This window comes from Parasteatoda tepidariorum, chromosome 6 (assembly GCF_043381705.1).
Source record: "Parasteatoda tepidariorum isolate YZ-2023 chromosome 6, CAS_Ptep_4.0, whole genome shotgun sequence".
Taxonomy (NCBI): domain Eukaryota; kingdom Metazoa; phylum Arthropoda; class Arachnida; order Araneae; family Theridiidae; genus Parasteatoda; species Parasteatoda tepidariorum.
In genome coordinates this window covers 10,323,260-10,346,457 of record NC_092209.1, presented here as the reverse complement: position 1 = coordinate 10,346,457, position 23,198 = coordinate 10,323,260, and the positions used below count along the sequence as shown (strand labels likewise).

Genomic DNA, 23,198 nt, shown 5'->3' with positions numbered 1-23,198 from the left:
TGTTTGCGACCCTTTTACTGTGGAACAGGGGGCGATTAGATTTTACTGTTTAAATATAAACTCATCAAATTGGGTCCATATTTGTAAATAACATTGTATAATCCTTGTAGAGAGCTCCAATTCCTTGGAAAGCCATCATGACATCTTCTCCAATGTGGGGACTGATTCTGACTCACTTTGGCATGAATTGGGGTTTTTACACTTTACTGAATGAAACCCCACTCTATCTATCCAATATCTTGCATTTTGATATAAAAGAAGTAAGTACATGAACTTAGGAATTTATAATCTTTTACTGTTCGATTTATTCTTTTCAGCTTACTTCTGTACTATTTTCTGCTCTCGTTATAAATTGTGAGGTAGTTCCATGAAATCAGGTAAATCAAAATGTTTTGACTATAGAACAAAAACATTTGTAAATGAAGTACTGCCAACTCTTCCGGACTTTCCGGAAGAGTTTATTTTCATATTTAAAGTGGTAGTAATTATATACTATTTTTTCTTTTATAATTTCAATTTTTAAATGATATTGATCACCACTATTCTTACAAAAATTAAGCACAGATATTAATAAGCGTTACTAGCATGGTTGTCAATTTAAATTTTCTCAAATACAACGTATTTGTTTGCTTAAAATTGAAGTTTTAATTCCATTTTAATACCACTGGGAAAAATGATAATAGAAGGGATTAAAAGTTGGCAGGTATGAAATATATACTGGCCAGCCAAATTCAGCGCTTGCTTTTTGCGAAATATTTAATAGAGTGGTAGACATTTAAAAACCATATCTCTCAAATTTTTTTTAGTAATTTTGCCAACAATTTAAAAGTCTTACAAGGAAAGATTAGAACAAAGTGGAGTTGCAGATGAGCTTTTAAATTATTTATGTACAGTGGTGTAGAAAAAAAAGCTAAATGAATATAAAATAATACATTAAAACATAAACTTAGCTACCACTAGAATGAATTCTTACAAAAACGTCTAAAGATGGCAGTCGTGAATATATATTACAGCTTATTAACTGAATTCTCAAATTCGACGTGAAATGAAACCTTTAAAATTTACGACAACCTCGTGAAACAGTTGTCACCACTTCTTAAACTTTTCCAGACCGTGACCACCCTGATAATGTCTATATTTTGTTCTGAAATTATGCTATGGAGGTTCACATTCAAGTGATAGGTTTCATATTCATATGATAGGTTCACATTCAAGTGATAGGATTCATATTCATATGATAGGTTCGCATTCAAGTGATAGGATTTTCTAGGTCCAACGCTAGAAAATTTTTCTCATTATTTCTAGCTTCCTTTTAAAGAAGATTACTTCTCTCAAAAAGGAAGAAGTGGTAGCATAAGGTTTTCATTATTTTGTAGAAGCACTATAACGCTTTTTCCTGTAATTTACCAATAACATAAATATTCCTATTTTGAACTAAGAGTGCTTTTTAGAAGCTAAAATAGTATTAGGAAGAAATAAACTTTTCATTACAAAGGCTACTTTTATTGACAAAATTTTAATGGGTAAATTTATATAACCCTAAATACCCTACCAAGGTTCCCGCTGTCCTTAAAAAATCCTAGTAGTTTTAGCAAATTAAAGTTTATGCTAGAAAGTATTTCGTATTTTAATGTACTACCTTGTAGTTAAGTGGTTTACAAGGAGAAAATTTCTCGTATATACTTTCTTTACACAGAAATTAAATTATCGACATTTGTTTAATTTACGGTAGCATTAGCTCCCTGTTTACTAGTGTTTTAATAATAATACTTTTAATATATATCTGTAATGCCATGTGTGTGTGCGCTTATATATTTCGAATTTTTAAAAAAATATTTTTTGCCAGGAACAAAATATTTAAGTCATTTTTAGTATAATAGTTTCATTCCACCACTACGCATTAAAACTGTTTACTATCAAATGGAGGGAGGAAGATCTAAGAAAGAATGGGGGACGCTTACAAATACACAAAGAAAGAGACTCAGAGTCTTCGAACACAAAACCCTAAGACGAATCACTGGGGCTCCCTGGTTTGTCAGAAATAACACCATCTATAATGACCTCAAAATCGACAAAATAGACGAGTACCTTTTTAAACTCAATGCATCCTTTTTTAAAGGTGCCAAAAATTGTTCAACATGTAAATTCAATAAGTTATTAGACATTGATTTCATAGATGACAATAAAAATTTCAGCCCCATAACCGCTTTTTTCTTAAGCGACTGTGTTCTCTCTAAGCATTTCGGATAATCATGACTATCCCCACTGCCCTAGACAAACTGTGTTCTCTGCACCAATGAAGCCCGGCTACACCGGTGGGAGGCGAGAGAGTGCACAGGGAGTCCTCCCCCTTTTGTAAATTTGTAAATAGTGTAAATATTCTTTCTTTATCTTATCTTCAATTTGTTCCCTTTATTATGTATCAACTTGCGACTTATTTTTATGTATGACTCAGACTTGATTTTATCAATTATTGTTCATCCTGAGATATAACTTAATGTTAACGCAGCACCTCCCTTCCCTTCCACCACATATTATCCAATTTAGATGAAAGAGCAGATATCCATACATGGATAGGTACTCTGAAAAAAGTTTATTAGTTAGTTAGTTAGTAAGAAAGAAAAGTATGGTGCTTTAATTACAAAACACACCTAAACAAGTGCAGCGAAATCACTGTCTCTTTTCACAGTAAAACTTGCGGATGAATTTCTTCTTAAAAAAAAACCTACATTACAAGGATATACATTTGAATAAAAGAAAAGTCCTCTGAGTTTCAACGTCACTACTTCGTCATGACATTCATCTTTTGCAATGTAAAATAAAAACTAAATGTTTTCTATATAGGTGCAAAAGAATACCCTAATTCTGAATAGTATTCATTTTAACGTGTTTTCAAGTAGAAGCACTGTCACACAAAAAGTGACATAGGCTTAGAAGACTGTTAAGAAATTATTCTACAAGACATCGCTTTGAAACTAAACCGTAGTAACTTAAAAAAAATCGAAAAATGAGATATTTGGGTCATTTTGTGTAAAAAAAATCACCCTTTTAGAGAAACAACGTGTTATCTTCATAATATTAATTTAGAGAGCAGCTAAATCGTTATCGCAATACCGCGATTAGCATTAATGCGGAAAGTTTGAAATCGCTCTCCTGAAAAACTTGCTTTTTCGAGTTACCACGGTTTAGTTTCCAAGCGACGAAGAGGTGAAACTTGCAGGTGTCTAACATTTCGTTTTAAAGTTTGTGATATTGCTGTTAGTAAAATGTATGCTTTTTATATATTTCTTGCATTTATAAACTTAATTTATAATCCTTTTCACTACCACTGCTTTTAAAAATATTAAACACATATATAAATGTGTAATACTGTGTTAGAGTCCTTCGCAAACTTTATCAAAATACAGTGCATGTTTCTACCTAGAATTTTAATTTTAATTCCATTTTACTACCACTGGGGAAAATGATCATCGAAAGGATTAAAAGTTGGCAGGTATGCATTCCTGTCTTTGTTAAGGAACTATAAATTAGTACTTTGCTCAAGTACATTTGCATTGTTAAAGTTAGGTCTCTTCAAATATAAGAAACATGCCTTTTAACATTGTGAGGCACAGAATGAAAGGAATATTATTTATGGGAAATGCTAGAAAATAATGTGTCGATGTTTTGTTGTCTCTTTCCGTATATACTTTATATGTTTACTCTAATGTGTAACTAATGATTAAACTTAACATTTTAAAACATGTTATGTGCTAATTTATATTATTTATACTTGCGTCATTTGTTTATTTTTGTATTACTAGCAATCTTGAGAAAGAATAAATCGTGTTCTCCAATACGATTATAATGTAATATTGTAAGTTCATGAAGAATCATTCAATAAAGAACCTTTCCCTCAATATCTAAATATACTTTTATACTGCGTTTTCAACAAAATTCATCATTTACCTTTAACCCTTACGCACCGACTGTCACAAATACGTCCCAGCACAAAACCGTATCAATCAGGGTGAAAAGATAAAACCGGTAATCGGAGTAATTCTTTAGGAGTTTATTTGTGGGCGGAGTTATAATTGTTTGATTTATTTAATTCACCATTACTTTGTTCAAAATAAAACTATTTAGTCATACTTTGAATTAACATTGATTATATATACATGATTCAACTAACAATAATTAAAGTAAAAGCAAAGTAAGTCTGTCAAATTAGCAACGACTACATCTAAGTTACAGTTTCTTAATTAATTACAACTTGATTCTGATTTTGTACGAATGCTTTTCTGAATCAACCGTGCCCTAGGGGTTAAATAACATCAATGTTTTATGATAGTCAAATTGATTTTAGACTGCTGCTTTACTGTAACAATTAATTTAAAAAATTTCATATCTTTCCTTAAAATTTTATTTTTATAACTAAAGTGGTAGTAAACTCTTACATAAAGATTGTATTTTAGTATTTGACTGTAATTTAGTTTTAACTTTATTACCTCTTAAAAAAGTTTAAATATGACAAGAATGAATACTTATTATTGCAAGATCTCAGTATTTTTCCTTTCCAAAACTTTAAATTTGATAATGATACCTGTGCTTTCATTAAATCTGTTTTGATTATTAATAATGTTTATTAGTTGTATTTTTCATTTTATAGAATGGTGTGTTATCAGCTCTTCCCAACTTAATTCAATTGATCGTAGCTCTCGCTGTTAGTTTTATTGTTGATAAACTTCGTTCTACAGGACGTATGCAGATTACTTTCCTGCGCAAAATTGTCAATTCTATCGGTAAGAAATTTATACTGATCCCTATGTATTTCGAAAGCTAAGAAGTTTATGTCTAAAAGCAAGCAATTTTTAGTAGCAAGAAATAATCAGGGAAAGTGGTGTAAAAATTGAGAAAAAATGTAGAGGATTAAAGATTCCAATGATTTCTTAATTTAAAGGAAATTAAGAAATCATTGTATATGAGGAGTATAGGAGGAAAAATACATCTCGAATAATTTCGTGATTTTCAAATCAAAACTCAATATAAGTATATTTCAATCGCTTTGAGAAATCTTAGTCAGCCATTTAATTTAAAAAGTCAGAAAAACAACTCCTGCAGAAAGCAAAAACCATGAAATATTTAAGATACGTGTGTTAGTAGGACAGTACTTCATCAGGGGACACACTGCCTGCTAACACACAGGAGCCTATCTGTTGTCAGTGGTGAAATCAAAAACTGACAGTGACCCCCGAGGCCCCATAATGGAGAGTCAAATAAGAGAAAGCAATTAGAAAAATTGAAATGTAAATGCAAAGATAAATAAATGACAAACAATCACAAAGTAACTCTTAATAATGACTTAAAAGTACACAAAATAAGAAAAATAAATAAAGATAAAGTTACAGTTAGAACAGCCACATCAAAGTAACATATAAATTTCAAAATCATTAAGAAAACTTTAGAAATAAATCAAGTGCTGCCTGAAAAATAAAACAGAATTCTGTTTTATTTTTTCAACATTTTCAAAAAAGGGGTCATATCAACTAACCAAAAATTAGTCTTTGATCAACATCAATGAGGAGCACGTACCGACTTGGAACAAGTATGTACTTAGGTCCTCTTACATCAGAAATCTTCCACACGGTTTTTTATAAGTAGTTTGCGCAGACTATTTAAAAAGTAAACCAGCTGTGCGCGTAAACCCAATTTTTTTTTTTTTACCATAAGTTATTGAGATAAATTTACCTCATATATTTGAGAATTGCATTTGTGGTGGTCGACAATTAAGTAACACAAACCAGTCATATTCATAAATTAAAAAAACTTTTGAAGATATATTTGCTACCACTTTCCTAATTTTACTATTAAACGGCTATTATTATTATATTTCTATTAAGCTCATTATTCTTAAAAATAAATTTTAAAAAAACCATTATTTTCACAGATAAAATGCTACCACTTGTTTCTTCAAATACTACTTTTAAAGTATTAGATAAATAACGTAGGACTATGAATACCAATACTCTTTGTTAATTCTATTATCAGTATCCCGGTCTCGTGCAGATTGGTTGATACATGTGCCCTTACTAATGCAAGATTGTATCGTCGATCAAGAACGTTACCTCCAACGTGGAGCGATTTTTGGTCCATACGAATTCCGCGTCTGGCTTGCCTCTACCCCATACCTGCCTACTCTTCCGGATTTTCCAGAAGATTTTATTTTCCTATTTAAAGTGGTAGTAATTATATACTTTTTTTTCCTCTCCATGTAACGCAAATGTGGAATAGTTCCATGAAAAATTCTTCCACGAAAACAAATTTCTCCCAACATACTTGATCCAGGAGTTCCCTTGTCTTCTGGATTGGGTTCAAAATTACTATGCTACCGAGTTGAACATTAGTAGTCGCACACCCGAAAATTGGTTCGGCAGTTATAAAATAAAGTAATTAATTAGCGCAAACGATACCTTAAGTGACGAAATAAGACACAAAAACGTACTTTTTCTATATAAACATGCCTTTTTTTGTGATTAATTCGGAGTTCTGTACCCCAAACTATAGGGGGTAGCATTTTTGAGGTCATCTCCTTGAACCATTAAGATTGAGTCCTATGTCGGGAATATCCGATTGTTAGATCAAAAGTTATTCAAAGATGTCTGCTTTTTTCTTCCTCTTTTTGCACACTGTACAAGACGCCATACCACGGAAAAGAATTTTCCTCCCAAATTCTCCTTTTCCTTCATTATTAATTTATAATTTAAAGCGTAGAAAGAGTGAGCCATGAAGATAAGCAATGAAGTTTCAAATACTGAAAAGAAAGTATGAAAATATATAAATGAAAATAAAAAGAACTTACGCAACGGAGATCTTCTAATAATTTTTTTGCATTTTAATATTTCGAGGTATTTTTTCAGCAATTGAAACTTCATGACTTTTACTCTAAGTTTGCCTGAACTTACTTTCTGTTTCTTTTAAATTTCAAATTAATAATATCTGTGAAAGAGAATTTGCGATGAAAATTATCTTCCGCTGAATGACGTCCTGTTAAGTTAGTTTGATTGTATAACACATTTCTTATCACAATTGAATTAAAACATGCTTTTCAGGTTCGTATGCACCTGCGATATGCATGATAGCTATCGCTTTCAGTGGATGCCATCCAATCATAATAGTCATCTTATTTTCAATAGCAATGGGTTCCTATGGTTGCATTTACTCTGGGTTCAATGCTACCCACATAGACATGAGTCCAGAATTCGCTGGTAAGTTTAGTTCATGCAGTTTTATTTATGTCTTCTGATTCTCAGAGAATTTTTCTCTCCTCTGCGTCTAATCCACTACGACAAGTTCGTCCGGTGGGTTAACGCTTTCGTTGCCGATCACGCGATATAAGATTTACTTTACTTTATTTAAAAACAACTGGGCACCTGGGCCGCGCAGCGGCCCCTATCCCATTCATCGTGAAACTACAACAATGAGGTAAAAACATTTTGAATATAAGCAGTCGTTGTGGTAGCTTTACAATAATATTACCATGATTAGAGAAAATACAAACTTGAACTGAGATATTTACAGTAATTGCCATGAAAATATGTACAGAAAATATAACGTTGATTTGAAAAAATTACAACTTGAACAAAGATATTTACATTAATTGCCATAAATATGTACAGAAAATTGAATATGAGAATTAATAAATGATGATTATGTATATACAAAAGTCGTGATTCAAGAACGTGAAGATTTAACATAAATTTTCGACAGGCCTTAGTGGCGCCATCTAGTATGCTCAACTTTAATTTGAAAGGGCAGTATGCAGTATTTATTTATAATCTGTATGGAAAATTAGAGTTCTGAATAATAATAAGAGTTCAAATAAAAGTTCAAATCAAGTAAAAAAAAAAAAGGTTACTGTGCAAGAGTGGCTTCCCCCATAATCCTTTGAAACAGTTGAAGCACTTCTTGATTTTTTAAAAGTTCTTGCAATTCTTTAATTATTGTAACCAGCCTTTGAGCAAGTCCTGTTATTGTTGGTGGTATGGCACGTGTTCCCCTCCTGCGGGGACGGGCTCTGCACCCCGTGTAGTTGGCTGTATGAGAGTCTCCGCAATTGCTGCACTTAGGTTGTGTATTTTTATCTTTTTGGCACTCGTATGATCGGTGTTTGGCGGCGCACTTTACACATCTTGATGGTGAATTACATGATCTTTGACTGACGCGATATAAGATGACGAAATTCTTTCCTACTATTTGTGTTACTTAAACAATTCAAGTGGTAAAAAGATGCATATTCAACTAGAATTGAAGAAAATATGACATGACAATAACACATTTTCTCATGACAATAACATAATGTTTAATTATGTTATGTCCTGATAGATCAAATAAAAAATTTAACTTTGATTTAATCTTTATAAATTATAATTCTGCTATAATTCATATAGTATAACCACCTACATTTGGCAGGCAGTGGATATGCTACCGATTTTCAGCATACAACTAAAAAAATTATTATTTTACTTTCCAAAGTATTGTTTTTTTTTTAGATTAAATAATTTTTATTCTTGAAGCTAAAGTATTAATTTACTGTAAAAAAATTTTTAAGTTATTTTGTTCACGCTTTTCCTTAAGCGAAACACTATAACTTTAGGGCTGTTTTATCGAAGTTTCCGTCGTCATATGAAAAGATGCTTTTTTTGCAAATAATATGCTATTTTTATAACTGCTGTGATCCTGTAACTGTTACTCGTGACTGTTCGGTTAAATTTAGCCGATTTAAAACCAACGCTGCTTATGCATATTTTGAAAATGGTGCGAAACGTCAACATGAAAAAAAGCTACAGTTTTGTAGAAAATGAAAAGCGTTGTCTAACTTTTAAATAGTTATAAACTTATTCCAATGCTGCATTACGTGGACTCATAAAAATTCAGAAAAAAAAAACTGAGAATAAGACAGTGACTTTGATATTTTTAATCTAGTTGAAAAATTGTCGCCGAATCGGCGACTTTTAAAGCGGTTTAATAACTTCTAAAATATTTAAATTATTTATCCATTATAAAGCCAGGATCATTCTTCACGTTAAGATGATATATATAGTTTAAAATCATCGCATATTTCTTCAATTGTGAGGCGCTAAAACAGTGGCTTTTTATTTTCTTTGGTGACAGAGATTCGAAAAACAATGTTAGAGACCCTGTTTTATTCAACTGCACATTAATATTTTAATTTAGAACTATTTATTCCAATTAATAAAATCTTTGCACTAAAATTTTTTTTCGTTTTTGAACAAAAAGGAAATATCCTTTTAAATGAAAAATAAGAGAAATTTGTAAATTCACTAAACCACCTAAGTTCTCCCTCGTGAACGTTTTCAAAGGGAAACTCAGTTCATTTTTTAAATTTATTTCACTGAAACTAAAACGTTCGTTTTCTTCAAAGAAGGGGCCAACTTTTTCGCCCAGAAATAGAGTAGTAACTACTACTAGTAGAAAAATTTCTCCTAGTAGTAGTTTATGTTTTAATGTAAGATTCGTTCATTTCTAAAAATATAATTCAAAATCATTTTCCATACAACTACATTATGATACAAAAATCTTTTTAAACGCCGCTTTAGAAATGCCAACTTGCTCCGAACAGCGTGAAAGAAATTTTCCGACTGGTAGTTGTATTATGTAGGATTCTTGGTTTAGCAAATTCGATTTTGAGGCTCTTTACGCACCACAACTTCTGAATGATTCAATGGCTTATGTGAAGCACCAACTTTCACCACTTTTTGTAAAAATTTATTCTAGTGATATCTAAGTTAAAGTTTTAATGTATTATTTTTTATTAAATAAACTTTCTCCCCTCCGCTATGTAATGCCACTTTGTTCCAGCTGTTTCATGGCGAAATTTTTAAAATGTTGGCAAAATTGACAAAAAAATCTGAAAGCTTTTATTTTAAAATACCTACCACTCTATAAGATATTTTACAAAAAACGTTGCAGTTATCAAACATAACCAAAAATCTGCAAACTTAAGTTCTCTTCAGTTTTTTACAATGTTTGACGAATCCGGATCGGTTGGGATCGCTTTAATAAAAATGTTGGCAAAATTACTAAGCTAAGCTTACCATGCTTACCTAAGAGCTTTAGTTTTTAATTATGTTCGACTCCATAAAAAAATTTTCAAAAACCGAAATAATTTTGCTTTGAAATCAGGATTTTGCAATATTTTTTATAACAAAACAGGTAGACGTATTTTTAATTATCAACGTAGTTTAAGAGCTAATAACTAGCCATTTTCTTTTTTTATAAATTGAAAAAAAAATTTTATTACTGCATGAGGCAAAGAACATGAGGAAAGAGTTCGTCTTCCAATGAGATGAAACGGGTTCGAATCCAGGCAATGGCTGGTCGATACAAACCCGCATCTAGCTTGCACCGACCACAGAGCTGACGTAAAATATCCTCAGTGGTAGACGGATCATGGGTTTAGAGTCCCTTTGACGTCAGGCTAACCGTGGGAGATTCTTATAGTTTTCCTTTTCATGTAACGCAAATGCGGGTTAGTTCCATCAAAAAGTTCTCCATAAAGGCAAATTTCTTCCAATATACCAGAGCCAGGATTTCTCCCTATGCCTGATCCAGGAGTTCCCTTGTTTTCTGGATTGGGTTCAAATTTACAAGGCTCAAGTTGTAGCAGAATTTATGTTTTTCGTATATTTAGTGAATTAGGATTAGTAAATTCGGTTTATGGTGTTTTTACCCGTCACTACTTTTAAATAATTCAAAGGCTCTTATGAAACGCCAATTCGTAACAGTAAATTCTTGATAAGCCTTTATACCTTTAACAGAACAGCAAATTTCGATTGAAAATTTTAGTCAGAGTGGCATGTTTGAAGAATAGAGGTTGCAAAACATTTCAAAGCATTCTTAGTGATTCGGCTGAAGCGGTGCCGTACTGGCTACACTGTGGATTGGAAGGAATCAAACCTTTGACTAAATTAAAGAAAAATATGCTAACATTATAGTTCTCTAACGTTTATTAAAAGCTTAACACGTTCACTCCGGGAAAAGTGAAAATACTGGTACGGGAAAAGAGAAAATACTGGTAGAAGAACTATTTCAATAATAGATAATATTCAGGAGGAGTTAATCTATTCTCAACAGTAACAATTCACTGTTAGGAAATTTATCACGGCGACGAAGCAATTCAATATAAAAATATCCGTTAAAAACAATTGATAGTTATGGATTTTTATTATTCCCGGAAAAAAACTATAAAATGAAATTTATTATTACCAGTTTTTACTCCGGTGCGCTGCCAAGATGAGACAATCTAGCGTGACCCACCGGTGGGTCACCCCGGCGTGAACGTGTTAAGCAGTTGGCATCCCTAAAAAAATGTCGCATGCTACTCGTAACCTGTTTTTGACTTCATATTGTGTTCTGTGCACCCTGTTTTTACGTCATATTAAGAACTGATTTTCATCTCATTTTCACGATTTTTTTTTTTTATTTTTTTTTGTATCATTTTGTTTCCTATGTCTTGCTTCCGTGTTAGCAAAAAGATAGGGAAAAGCAAATAGCATAAATAATAAAAGTTAATAAAATTAATAATATCTTATGCAGTTAATATGCTTTATTAATTATATAAATTACAATAATATAATTAATAATAGTCAATAAAATGTTAAATAACATTTTCTTTGATGTTTTAGGTACATTGATGGGCATCACAAACTGTATAGCAAATCTTCCTGGATTCTTAGCCCCAGCTTTTGTAGGGTTCATCATACATTCGGGGGTGAGCTATATATTTTTTTACTATATCTTTGACTATATCTGTTTCTAAATCAATTTGATTAAAAATTTCGTTTTTTTTTTCCCTTTCGTTTATGGCAGTGTTGCTTTATTTAAAAGTAATTGAGTTGAAAAAAGAAGACTAACATATAAGGTTTTTAGTATAAGATTTTTCGATTTGTAACTTTAATTATTAAACGAACTCAGATTAAGGATGTGACTAGTTATGCCTAAAAACCTGAATTGAATATGAAGCGATACGCCGCCATCTTGGTGACTGCAATTCTCTGGTCACCGAAACGCTTATTGTAGAAATATGGAGTTTCTAATATTAAATAACACTTTTTATTGATCAATAATTTCGTATTCTTGAAGATAACTTAAATATTTACTATTTATTCTTTTGATTCCTTCTTCTCTCTAAAACTATGTTTTATTTTTATTTTCAGGGAAATTATTTACTTTTTTTATAAGTTAAAACTTTCTCATTACGTCTTTCGTAACTTGTTATGACTTTTTCTCTAAACTCTTTTAAATTTTTTGCAATCGGTTTCCAGAGCGATTCAGAGAGATAATTTTTAAAATTTTTCGTTTTATTATTATGGATTATGTGTACAGTTGATTTTGCAAAAATTTAATAAAGAAAAACTATCTGAAATAGATTTTGATAATAATTTTAATATTTATTTTCTTGTACATTTTTTTCAGAATACTTTACAAAATTGGGGTATTGTTTATGTGACTACAGCAGTTATTTTAATAATATCTGGTACAATATACAATATCCTTTGCAAAGCAGATTTGCAGCCATGGAGTCCCAGTTACGAGCCACAGATGAATACTGAAGTGATGAAAGACACAGATGAAAAAGAGTTATCGTCAACTTAGCTTTTCCCTCTGTTAATTTTAGCAATGAATTATTTCATTGGAAATGTCATCTTATTTCTGACAAATAATATATTCGCAAATGATTTGCGTTGCCATAGAAAAATCAAATATTATATATTTGGTTTTTCATAACTTTTCTATAGTTTAAAATTCAGCTATTTATCTTGTATTACTAATTCAGTAGTTTCTTTCATTGTTCAAAAATTGCATAAAATTAAGAAATTTTAAAATTTTGTTTGCTTTTATTTTTTAATGTATGATAAGAAAATTAAATAACTGACATTCTCACCGTCGCAGAAAAATTAAACTTTTTGAAACGTATCAGCTTGCGTTACCTGATTAAAAAATTTAATCACGTCACAAAAGTATGAAAAGGACAGTCGCTCAAAAAAGGGCACCCATTTTATAGACTTGCCAGACGTGAATGAGGAGAAACAAAAGTGATTTGAAATATAAAACGTAAAGTTGCAAACGAAAAAATAAAAAAATAATGGTGGATAAAAAAAAACAGTTGCTGAGTGAAGAAAAAAGATGAGGCAGGTAGTAAGGTAGATACGTCAACTAGACGTTATTTACGTCAACTGGAGCTGCACAATAGGCTATTGGCGACGGTCAGCGAAACATCCCTGAGGATGGTTCAAAGAAAACCCATCGCAATTTTGATACTCAGCAAAGGGGATAGCTCCCCTGATTTGGTCACCGGATGATCTGAGCTCGAGTAGAACAGATAGACGAGAACGGAACACCCTCATTCTCCTCGCTGATCAAAGTGGTCACCTACCCGCTTACTGAGCCAGTGATACTTGACTTCGGTAATCTACTGGGAACCGTGACTTTACGATGGGTCCAATGCAGGAAGGAAAAAAAAAAGATGAAAAACAGAAAGATAAAAACCACAGCGACCGAGAGGGACAAATAAAACATCTTGGTCAAACAATTTAATCAAACGAACTCAATAATTTTAGCGTGTAATCCTAAATAGGAAAACTGATTAACACAGATAATACTTAATGTTAAAAAACCAGACACAATTTTTTCTCTCAATAGATTCAGACCGTTTATCAACGCAATTGAATTTTTAAAACTCAAAATACGAGTATTAGCGAGAGCCGCAATCTAAAAAATATTGTTGTGCACTTGAAGTTCTTCCAGCTGTTAAAAAATGGATGCAAACACTAACATTTTGAAAGATTTTTTAAAGACTTACCTCATAATACCCGGAGATCACTGGATGAAGTGGTAACTAAACATTAAGGTGAAAAAAATTTCACATTTAGAGTGGTGGGTAATTTATAGGTGACAGTGATGACTGTCAGTTACCTCTCGAGTGCAAAGGGTTAAAATTTATAATTATAGTTGGGGGATAGTCGCCAGAATCAGTAAAGATAATTTAACGATACTGAATAAAGCAAGAATCATAAATTTAAGATGCATTTATGTAATATTTTTTTTAAAGAAACAAATAGTTGTTTGTTAACCTAACGTACGAATACCACAGAGAGAATATCAATATGACATCGGAATTAGGTTTAACAAAGTTGAAGTGAACAGAAGTTAAATCCTATGAAATTATTTTATACAGTGACGTAGTGTGGGTATCTTGATCCTGATTGGTTGTTGAAACGAAGCTTTTGTTTACGTTAGCATCTGTTCTGTCCATTCCATTTTGAGTAAGCCAAGCCCATCAAGTATCAATTCTGTTAAATCACACATTCTGCATTCTTTCATAAATATTTTATTTCTTTCTTTATACAAAGAAAGACACTGAGCTATGTAGAACACAAACATATTAATTGTACGTAGAAACTACCGGGTTCACAAAACAAAAACATATCACGGTTACAAATAAAATGCGAAAGCAAATAGTACAGGGGTGGCGAACCTTCATGCACCAACGTGCCATTTTTTCTAAAATATATTTTACTGAAGTCATAGACGTGCCGACAAATAGTTTTGACTTCGTGATTATTGGGCAAATAATAATACTAAATACTATCAACTCAAAACTATTTATTACGAAAAAATGCAATTCTCAACTTTTGCAATGTCTCAGTTATACACGTAATTCAACTTAAAGTTACATCAGTGTGACTTCTGTTGTTGCAGATTAGATGACAAATAATTTATATTAGGGTTATAAGATGTTAGTTTAAGCAGAACTGTTAATTTTTTTTGCTAGTTATTTATTGTTCGCTTGTTTTTTTGTGGTTATTAATTGCTTTTTCGGCATTAATTGTTCTTTTTTGAGTGAATTTTAATTGAATAGTTAATATGCTTCATAGTAAACTTTGTGATCGGTGGCGTGCCCAAAATATTGTGTCGCGTGCCATAAGTGCCACTGGTTCGTGTGTCGCGTGCCACTGGTTCGCCATCCCTGAAATAGTAAATCTTAGTCAATGCGTAGAGGAGAAAGGATTATATTTCAATAAATTCGATGTGCGAAACAATGTTGTATTTAATTAAATTCTAATCGAATAATATTCCAACCTATACTTTACTTTAACATACTAATTTGCTTTTAAACGATCATCTGGCGCTGACCTGATTGGTCACATGTGTGATTATCTGTGATCTCTGTCTTCTTGAAGTGCAAGCACCCAATAGATTTATATAAATCTTCTAATTAGTTAAAAAGTATCTTATTTGACCTATGAAAACCTAAATATCATTATTGGACGACTACAAATATACATGAATCAGTTTGCGAATCAATCGGACAGGAAGATTGAAATTACTACTTGACAGATAATTGACCACACTTAACAATGTCACTCAATCATAGTTAAATAAGTTACAAAAACTGCTGGTTTTTTTTAAAAATTATAAACTAGTTTTTGTTTTGTAATATTTATTTATTTTAAATATCTTAAGTGTCGATCTCTGATATGAGAGGACGCAACAATAATCGAAAACAATAAACTTTCGATATAAAAGCTTTTGTTGAATGCGTTGGAGAATCACTGTGGATGGAGCAGCTGATTTAATCTAATATTAATTTGATTTTTTAAACTATGTGATAATTATATTTTTTATGTAAGTAATTAATGCCAGATGACATGTAATTAAGATAAATGTTACAAGAGTTTAATTCTTTTTTCAATTTATTAATTGTGAATCGTTATCGAACATTTAATATAAGTTTAGTGTACTTCAATGAGTGGCTACAGTAAGGTTCAAGAGGGTTAAGAGAAAGATGTAGTTGACATGGAAAAAATCTTGATGAAGAAGTGTGATCGAACCAGTCAAGAAAAGTTCGCCTGCTAATGAAAAGGAAGATAATGAGTATTCGAGATCGCAACGCTCGAATACGTCATCTGGGGAGTAACCGGTTCTATGCCTTTGACCCTTCTCCTTTCCTCTACACCTCTTTTCAGTTATATAGGAATGTGCTACGATATTTTTCCTTTCCTTAATATTTTTATATTTAATTGCTAAAAACTTTTTTTTAAATTTCCATGACGCTTTCTTTTAGAACTAAAGTTAAATATTTTTAATACGACTTTCAGTTCCATGAAGTTTCCTAAATTAAAAGATTTTTATTTAGTACAAAATCAAGATCGAAACTATTGCACTTCCTTCTTCTATGACTCTCCACAGTCATGTAAAGTATTGCCATAGGTAGAGAGTTCTACTCTACGCGACCTGGAACCCATTTCAATCGCCAATGGAAGTCATTCTGACGTGAATTAATCTGCTTCGATGCGCTGGTTATCGTAGCCAAGAAAGATCGATGGCCATGTTGACAATTCGGTGAGCTCATAAAACCCTCAATAAAAAAATTTAAAAAATTAGGGGAAAAAAAAGAAAATCGAAAATTATAAGATGAACACCGGCAAAAAAGAGAAAAAAAACTTTTTAGTTGGGTAGTTATAACAATGCATTTAGTATCTAACGATAAATACTAATAAAAAAAAATGACTGATTAACTAATGTTGTTCCGAATGTTGTTTTTTTTTCACCCGATTGGCAGGGAAGCTAACTTTCTACGCTTTTTGGAAAAATTTCTTCTAGTGGTAGCCAAGTTGGTGATTTAATGTATTATTTTTACTCTTATAAATTTGATTTCGGCTGCGGTCAGTGTGCGGGTAGGGGACCACTTTGATCAACCTGCGTAGGGACCGAGGGTAAGCGGTAATGGTTCTCCTTAAACTGTTTTACCGTAAGTGTTCGACTTCGAGCTCAGGTCGATGGGTTACCGAAGCAGGGAAGCCACCCCCTCTGCAGAGAATTAAAAGTGTGATGGCAAGTCTTCGGATCATCCTCAGGAATGTTTCGCAAACCGTCCCCAATAACCCATTGTGCAGCTCTAGTGCAACGTAAATAAAGTACCTACCCACCTAAAAATTTGATTTAAAAGTTATTTTTCACATTACTATTTGTAAATGTTTCGAAAACTTATATTAAAAGCCACTTTGTTCCAACTCTCACGTTTTAAGACTCTTAATATGTTGGCAAAATAACCGAAAATTCTATAAGCTTTAGTTTTTAATTGTCTACCACTGAATTAAATATTTTGCAAAAAGAGTAGTAGCTGGTAGTCCTGGATTGACGCTCGTACTTTTAGGTATCAGTAGGGCAGATTTTATGGCCACTTTTTCAAGGGCATCTCAATATTAGGTGGGCCAATCTTGCTTCCTTACTTAGGACAGGTAGTGCAGAGAATGAAAAAACATGCATGCCTTGTCCGGAATTTGAATCCAGGACCTTTCTGATGTGAGTTCTTCCCCCTGACCACAACACAGTTTGGTCGGCTCAAAAGCTATGCCAACGGCACTCTGTGTTCCTAGGTGGTCACCCTTCCAAGTACTGACCCCGCCCAATGATACTTGACTTGAGTGATCTGACGAGAACGGATATTTTCATTATGGTAAGGCCGTGGAATCAAATTTTAATGAATTAAAATATTATTATTAAAATATTATATTTAATAATTAAAATATTCATTATTAATTTTTCGTTTTATTTTAAATACGGGTTTAAAATTAATTTTTAAATTACGTAATACTGTTTTGCTACATAACACTCGCTATCAGTTACAATAAAACTCGCTATCAATTGTAATAAAAACTTATGCAGAAGACGGAGCAGATTAAATCCTTAACGCACTATAATTCACGATCATAACTTGTAAAATTACAGCAATTTTGCAAAATTTTTAGCTGTTGGTAACAAAATAAATTATATTCGTATTTTAATAAATTGAAATAAACAGAATTTTGCACACCTCAACAAATATCTCATTTAAAGGGCTATATAATTGATAAATTTAAAAATTTACTTGATCTTAAATTGTAACTGAAAAATTCAAAATTGTCCAATTGTTTTTGGAAAAAAGTCAAGTGAGAAAAACATTTTCTGACATAGGAAAAAATACTTCGCCAAAATCATAATTCTTGGCGACGATGAATGTATTCAAGCGGTATTTAATAGAGTAGAGACTCTGGCCAACTATAAATTTAACTGGCCAACTAAAAGTACAACTATATATTTAATATCAAAAATGGTGATCCTGTACCTTAAATAATAAGAATTTAATTTAGTATGGAAAGAAAATTAGACACAAAATAAGCTATTTTAGATTTACAAACAAGTATTTAAAAAAGGCATTTGAAATATTTTTAGTTACCGTTATATTAAATAAAAACTATTAATCATTATTTGCATAACTCTTAATTTGAACATGTTCATGTCATCAAGCGTTCTAGGTTGAATATAGCATTTGCCCGTTTATTAAATTTGTGGCGAATGCGGAGGAGTATAAATAGAAAGTTAAATGTTTCTGTGGCATTGTAGATCGCGTTACTCAATTGGATATAACTCTTAATTACATAAAAGGTCGGTGGAGTCGCGAAGGCTGCTTGATACCACTTCCGCATCCGGCTTGCACCGACCACTGTGCTGAAGAGAAATATCCTCGGTCATGGGTTAGAATCCTCTGGCAGTCAGACTAACCGTATGACGTTCTCGTGGTCTTCCTCTCCATCTAACGCAAATGCTCGTTAATTTCACCAAATTTCTCCCGATACTTGATCCAACAATTCCCTAGTCTTCTGTATTGGGTTCAAAATTACATTTCTTCAGAGTTGAATATTAGTAGTCATAAACCTAAAAATTGGTTCGGCTGTTCAACGGCAGTCATAAAATAAAGTAGATGGGCAGTTGGTCTAAATTAATTTATGAAACCAATAATCGGATATCAATCGCGAACCCGGCAATCACTTTAAACATTTTTAACGAATAGCCAGAGAAGATATCATTGTTCTAAATATTTACACAGTTGTTGCCTTCTGTTGTTCCTAGGTTTAATTTTTCTAAATTTTAATTAAATGACATTTGAATTACTAATGTAGTCAGAAATTGATATTCTAATTTACTCTATGTAAACCACAATATTAAACTTCACTTATCAAATGTAGCTGAGTACCTGAGTCAAGCATGGCCTTGGTCCATTCATCGTCTTCTTGGTCAATGAGGTAGATAAATGATTTAAAAATAAAACTGAGTCTATTTTCTTAACCCTTACGAAAGCCGTGGTAAGTATACTTTCCACCACTTTTTAATTTAAGTTTCCATTAGATAATAACTTCAGCTTTCTTGAAGTGCGTTAGAATAAAATTGGTAACCATTTGTTAGTTTAAAATAGCGTATAAAAGTTATAAAATACGCAATTCCTTTTGAAGTCTATAGCATTTATAAAATTTATTTTATAAATGAAGATAAATAAAAGTCAATAAGTTCCTAATAGGTCGTGTTAAATATATTTACCACCAAAAAAATGGCATTTTTATAAAACAAAATTTAATTTTTTTTTCTTGAATCAATAACTATTCTTAAAACAATTTCAATTTCAAAATTACTTTAATTTACCTTTACTAGAAATAAATGGCCCATTAAAGGGTTAACATGTATTTTGAACTGAGTTTATGGCACAGCTACATTTTGTGTAATGATACAATTGATCCTTTATTTAAATCTATCTTTCGTTTTTTTATTTTTTTTAACCCTTATAATACGAAGAAAAATCAGTCCAAGTGCACCCCATTGACGGGATCAGTTATTTCTCCTCCAAGTGATTATTAGATAAAATAACTTTTATACCTAAAAGGTTGAAGGTCTTGGAGACGCATAAGCGTCCCCATAACAGCACACCATCAATAACAGTAATTTCACAAGCTTCATTGATGGGACAGCATATGTCCCGCTGTAAGCCCAAAGCATCTAAATCCCGGGCCAGGGTATGTCCCGGCCGGAATTCTAAAGTCAATAACTCATTTTTATTGACATTTTACTTAAATTTTTGATGATTATTTCAGGTAACCTTTTTTTATTAACATTTTCATCTACATTTGCGTTAACATTTTTTATTAACATATTTATTTATAAACACTTTTCGAAATTAACAGTTCTAAAATAAGAACGGTAAAAAATTGAAAGTAGAGGAGGAACAATAGTATCTAAAATCTGGGTTTCTTTAGAGTATGGTAGGGCTAGAAACAGTTACTGCTCAGTGCGACGTTGCAAGAATTGCACACTATTTTCGAGCGTGCCTCTTTATTCATTTTTGCACATCTTCTGCTCGTTTATTCCCACAATTGGAGAAATAAATGGTTTCCAACATTGAAAAGTTTCGCTGTTGATGATGATATAGTTTTGGAGGAAGAGGGCCTTTGCTTATTGACTTCCTCGCTCGCATTTTTAAGTGNTCTTAAATCAATAACTATTCTTAAAACAATTTCAATTCCAAAATTACTTTAATTTACCTTTACTAGAAATAAATGGCCCATTAAAGGGTTAAATACGTATTTTGAACTGAGTCTATGGTACAGCTACATTTTGTGTAATGATACAATTGATCCTTTATTTAAATCTTGTCTTTCGTTTTTTTATTTTTTTTAACCCTTATAATACGAAGAAAAACCCAGTCCAAGTGCTCCCCATTGACGGGATCAGTTATCTCTCCTCCAAATGATTATTAGATAAAATAACTTTTATGCCTAAAAGGTTGAAGGTCTTGGAGACGCATAAGCGTCCCCATAACAACACACCATCAATAACAGTAATTTCACAAGCTTCATTGATGGGACAGCATATGTCCCGCCGTAAGCCCAAAGCATCTAAATCCCGGGACAGGGTATGTCCCGGCCGGAATTCTAGAGTCAATAACTCATTTTTATTGACATTTTACTTAAATTTATGATGATTATTTCAGGTAACCTTTTTTTATTAACATTTTCATGTACATTTGCGTTAACATTTTTTATTAACATATTTAATTTATAAACAATTTTCGAAATTAACAGTTCTAAAATAAGAACGGTAAAATATTGAAAGTAGAGGAAGAACAATAGTATCTAAAGTCTGGGTTTCTTGAGAGCATGGTAGGGCTGGAAACAGTTACTGCTCAGTGCGACGTTGCAAGAAGTGCACACTATTTTCGAGCGTGTCTCTTTATTCATTTTTGCACATCTGCGCGTTTATTCCCACAATTGGAGAAATAAATGGTTTCTAACATTGAAAAGTTTCGCTGTTGATGATGATATAGTTTTGGAGGAAGAGGGCCTTTGCTTATTGACTTCCTCGCTCGCATTTTTAAGTGTTCTTTCGTTCGTACGTTGGACAATGTAAATGAATAAGCTTTAAGGAAAGATCTTGAAGAAAAAATCCACTTAGATGGCTTCGCTGCCAATAGAGAGATTTGTTTGACCCTTGATGTAAGTAACTAGTCGCATTCGTGGTGCAAAGTTAGTTGGATGGAACCATGAAAATGATGGCGGATTCTGGTTCTGGAGCTCAACTTCATCGTCAACCAAATATTGTCATTGTCGGTCTCCTTTTCGTTGCTTTCGTCGAATATGAACTCAGTGTTTCCAATTTCAGAACACTCAATAATAGAAGCGAGCTGTCTCAACTTGTTATCAGGGTAAATTCTCTTTCGACCCTTTAACAGAGGAAGGAGCCTTCAAATAAGCCTTCGAATTATTTAGAAATAGTGGTGGCTAAAAACCTAATAAATTAAATTTATTTAAACAAAAATTAGAATTAATTAACTACCACTCGAAAATATTTATTCGCTCTCCAGAGCAAGTTGTCGCTTGCATGATTAGATCGGGAATGATTGACATGAGAAATTTATGTACTCAAAACGATGAGACGAACTTAAAATTGTTTGGAGACCAAAGTGGGCTTTATTTTCTGTCCTAGATATTTTTTTAGTAACTGGGACATATGTTGTCCCAGCCGTAATATCAAAAATTTACCAGACTGGGACAGCACGTGTCTCGTCCGGTGCGAAAGGGTTAAATTTTTATATACCTTATAATTTATAACAGTTTGAGTTTATTCTATGCAAAAGTTTCAAGAACTTTTTCTTTAATTAATGGATTTTTTTTTCAATTTAAACGTAAATATATTGAATAGATTTTGACTGGCAAAAATTTCACTTTACTTTTCGAAAAGAATCTTAATTTTTTATTGAACAATCGTTGCACCTCCTGTTTGATTATAAGTTTCCTGTGGAGATATTCTTCGATCCTCGCCTTTCGTGTTTTACCCTCTATAGCAAGAAGGTGTCTTTGAAAGTATTTTTTGACTTTGTTTTTCCCAAAATCGCCAACAGTGGGAGTTAACTTTTTGTTCATTTATTTATTTATTTTGGAGTGAGTGAAATACTTGCCAATCGTAACACATTGCTGACCGGTCACGAGTTAACTCGTGTTTTCGTGGTCAAGCGTTGGTGACCGATCACGAGTCATAGCAACCATGTTAGCAGTGAGCTCGTGGTGATTATATTAAAAAGTGGCCGTAATTTTCCTTACTTTTCAATTTTTACTATTTAAATTTGTACCAATTTATTATAATTTTACGAAACCGCATATATTTGCAAAACTTTTGGTGTACCATTACAAGTATTAAATCTAACCGAGTAAGATTGTCTTATGACAAAGCTCTGCACTACCATGTGTACTCACCGATTCGGCCGCGGAAGGGCCGAAAATAAAAAGTCAATATATNAATGCAAATCTGATTAAGAAGATGAAATGTATTTACAATAAGTCAAAAAAACATTATATAATATTTAAGACTAGAAGAGATTTATCTTTTACACCACAACCACAAGTACATGCTTAATTATTAACAATTTCTACTTCTAACTGCTCATTTTCGGAGACGACTAACTACTGAAATACTTGTAGTAAGAATCTAAGAACCTATCATTTTTACTTTTAATTATAATGATTTTTATATTGAATATATGAATATATATATATATATATAAATTGAATAGTTTTTTCTTTGTAACTCTATATGAACATTCATAACTGGATGGAACGTATATGACTTTTATAAAATTAATGTTATCTAAAATTAAAAATAATCATAAAGTTCAAAAGCCAATAAGCTATCATTTTCATAGTGGCACCATCCTGAAATTAAAACAAGTCGCTTTTCAATGAATAACGTAAATATACTACCGTTATTTTATTTTTTAAGCATGAGGATATTTCGTAAATAAAATACACTTTAAGCATCTTTTCACTTAAAGT

General features: G+C 32.0%; 1 protein-coding gene across 1 annotated transcript in view; it reads left to right on the top strand.

The window, feature by feature from the left end:
* The window catches only part of LOC107438174 (uncharacterized), a 62,993-nt gene extending 50,109 nt beyond the window's left edge, over positions 1-12,884 (top strand). The window contains exons 17-21 of the mRNA XM_071181635.1: positions 111-260; positions 4,649-4,781; positions 7,089-7,244; positions 11,685-11,770; positions 12,475-12,884. Of these exons, the coding sequence (XP_071037736.1) occupies positions 111-260; positions 4,649-4,781; positions 7,089-7,244; positions 11,685-11,770; positions 12,475-12,654 (705 nt within the window). The 3' untranslated portion in view covers positions 12,655-12,884. The remainder of the gene's footprint in view (positions 1-110; positions 261-4,648; positions 4,782-7,088; positions 7,245-11,684; positions 11,771-12,474) is intronic.
* The last annotated feature ends 10,314 nt before the right edge of the window (positions 12,885-23,198 follow it).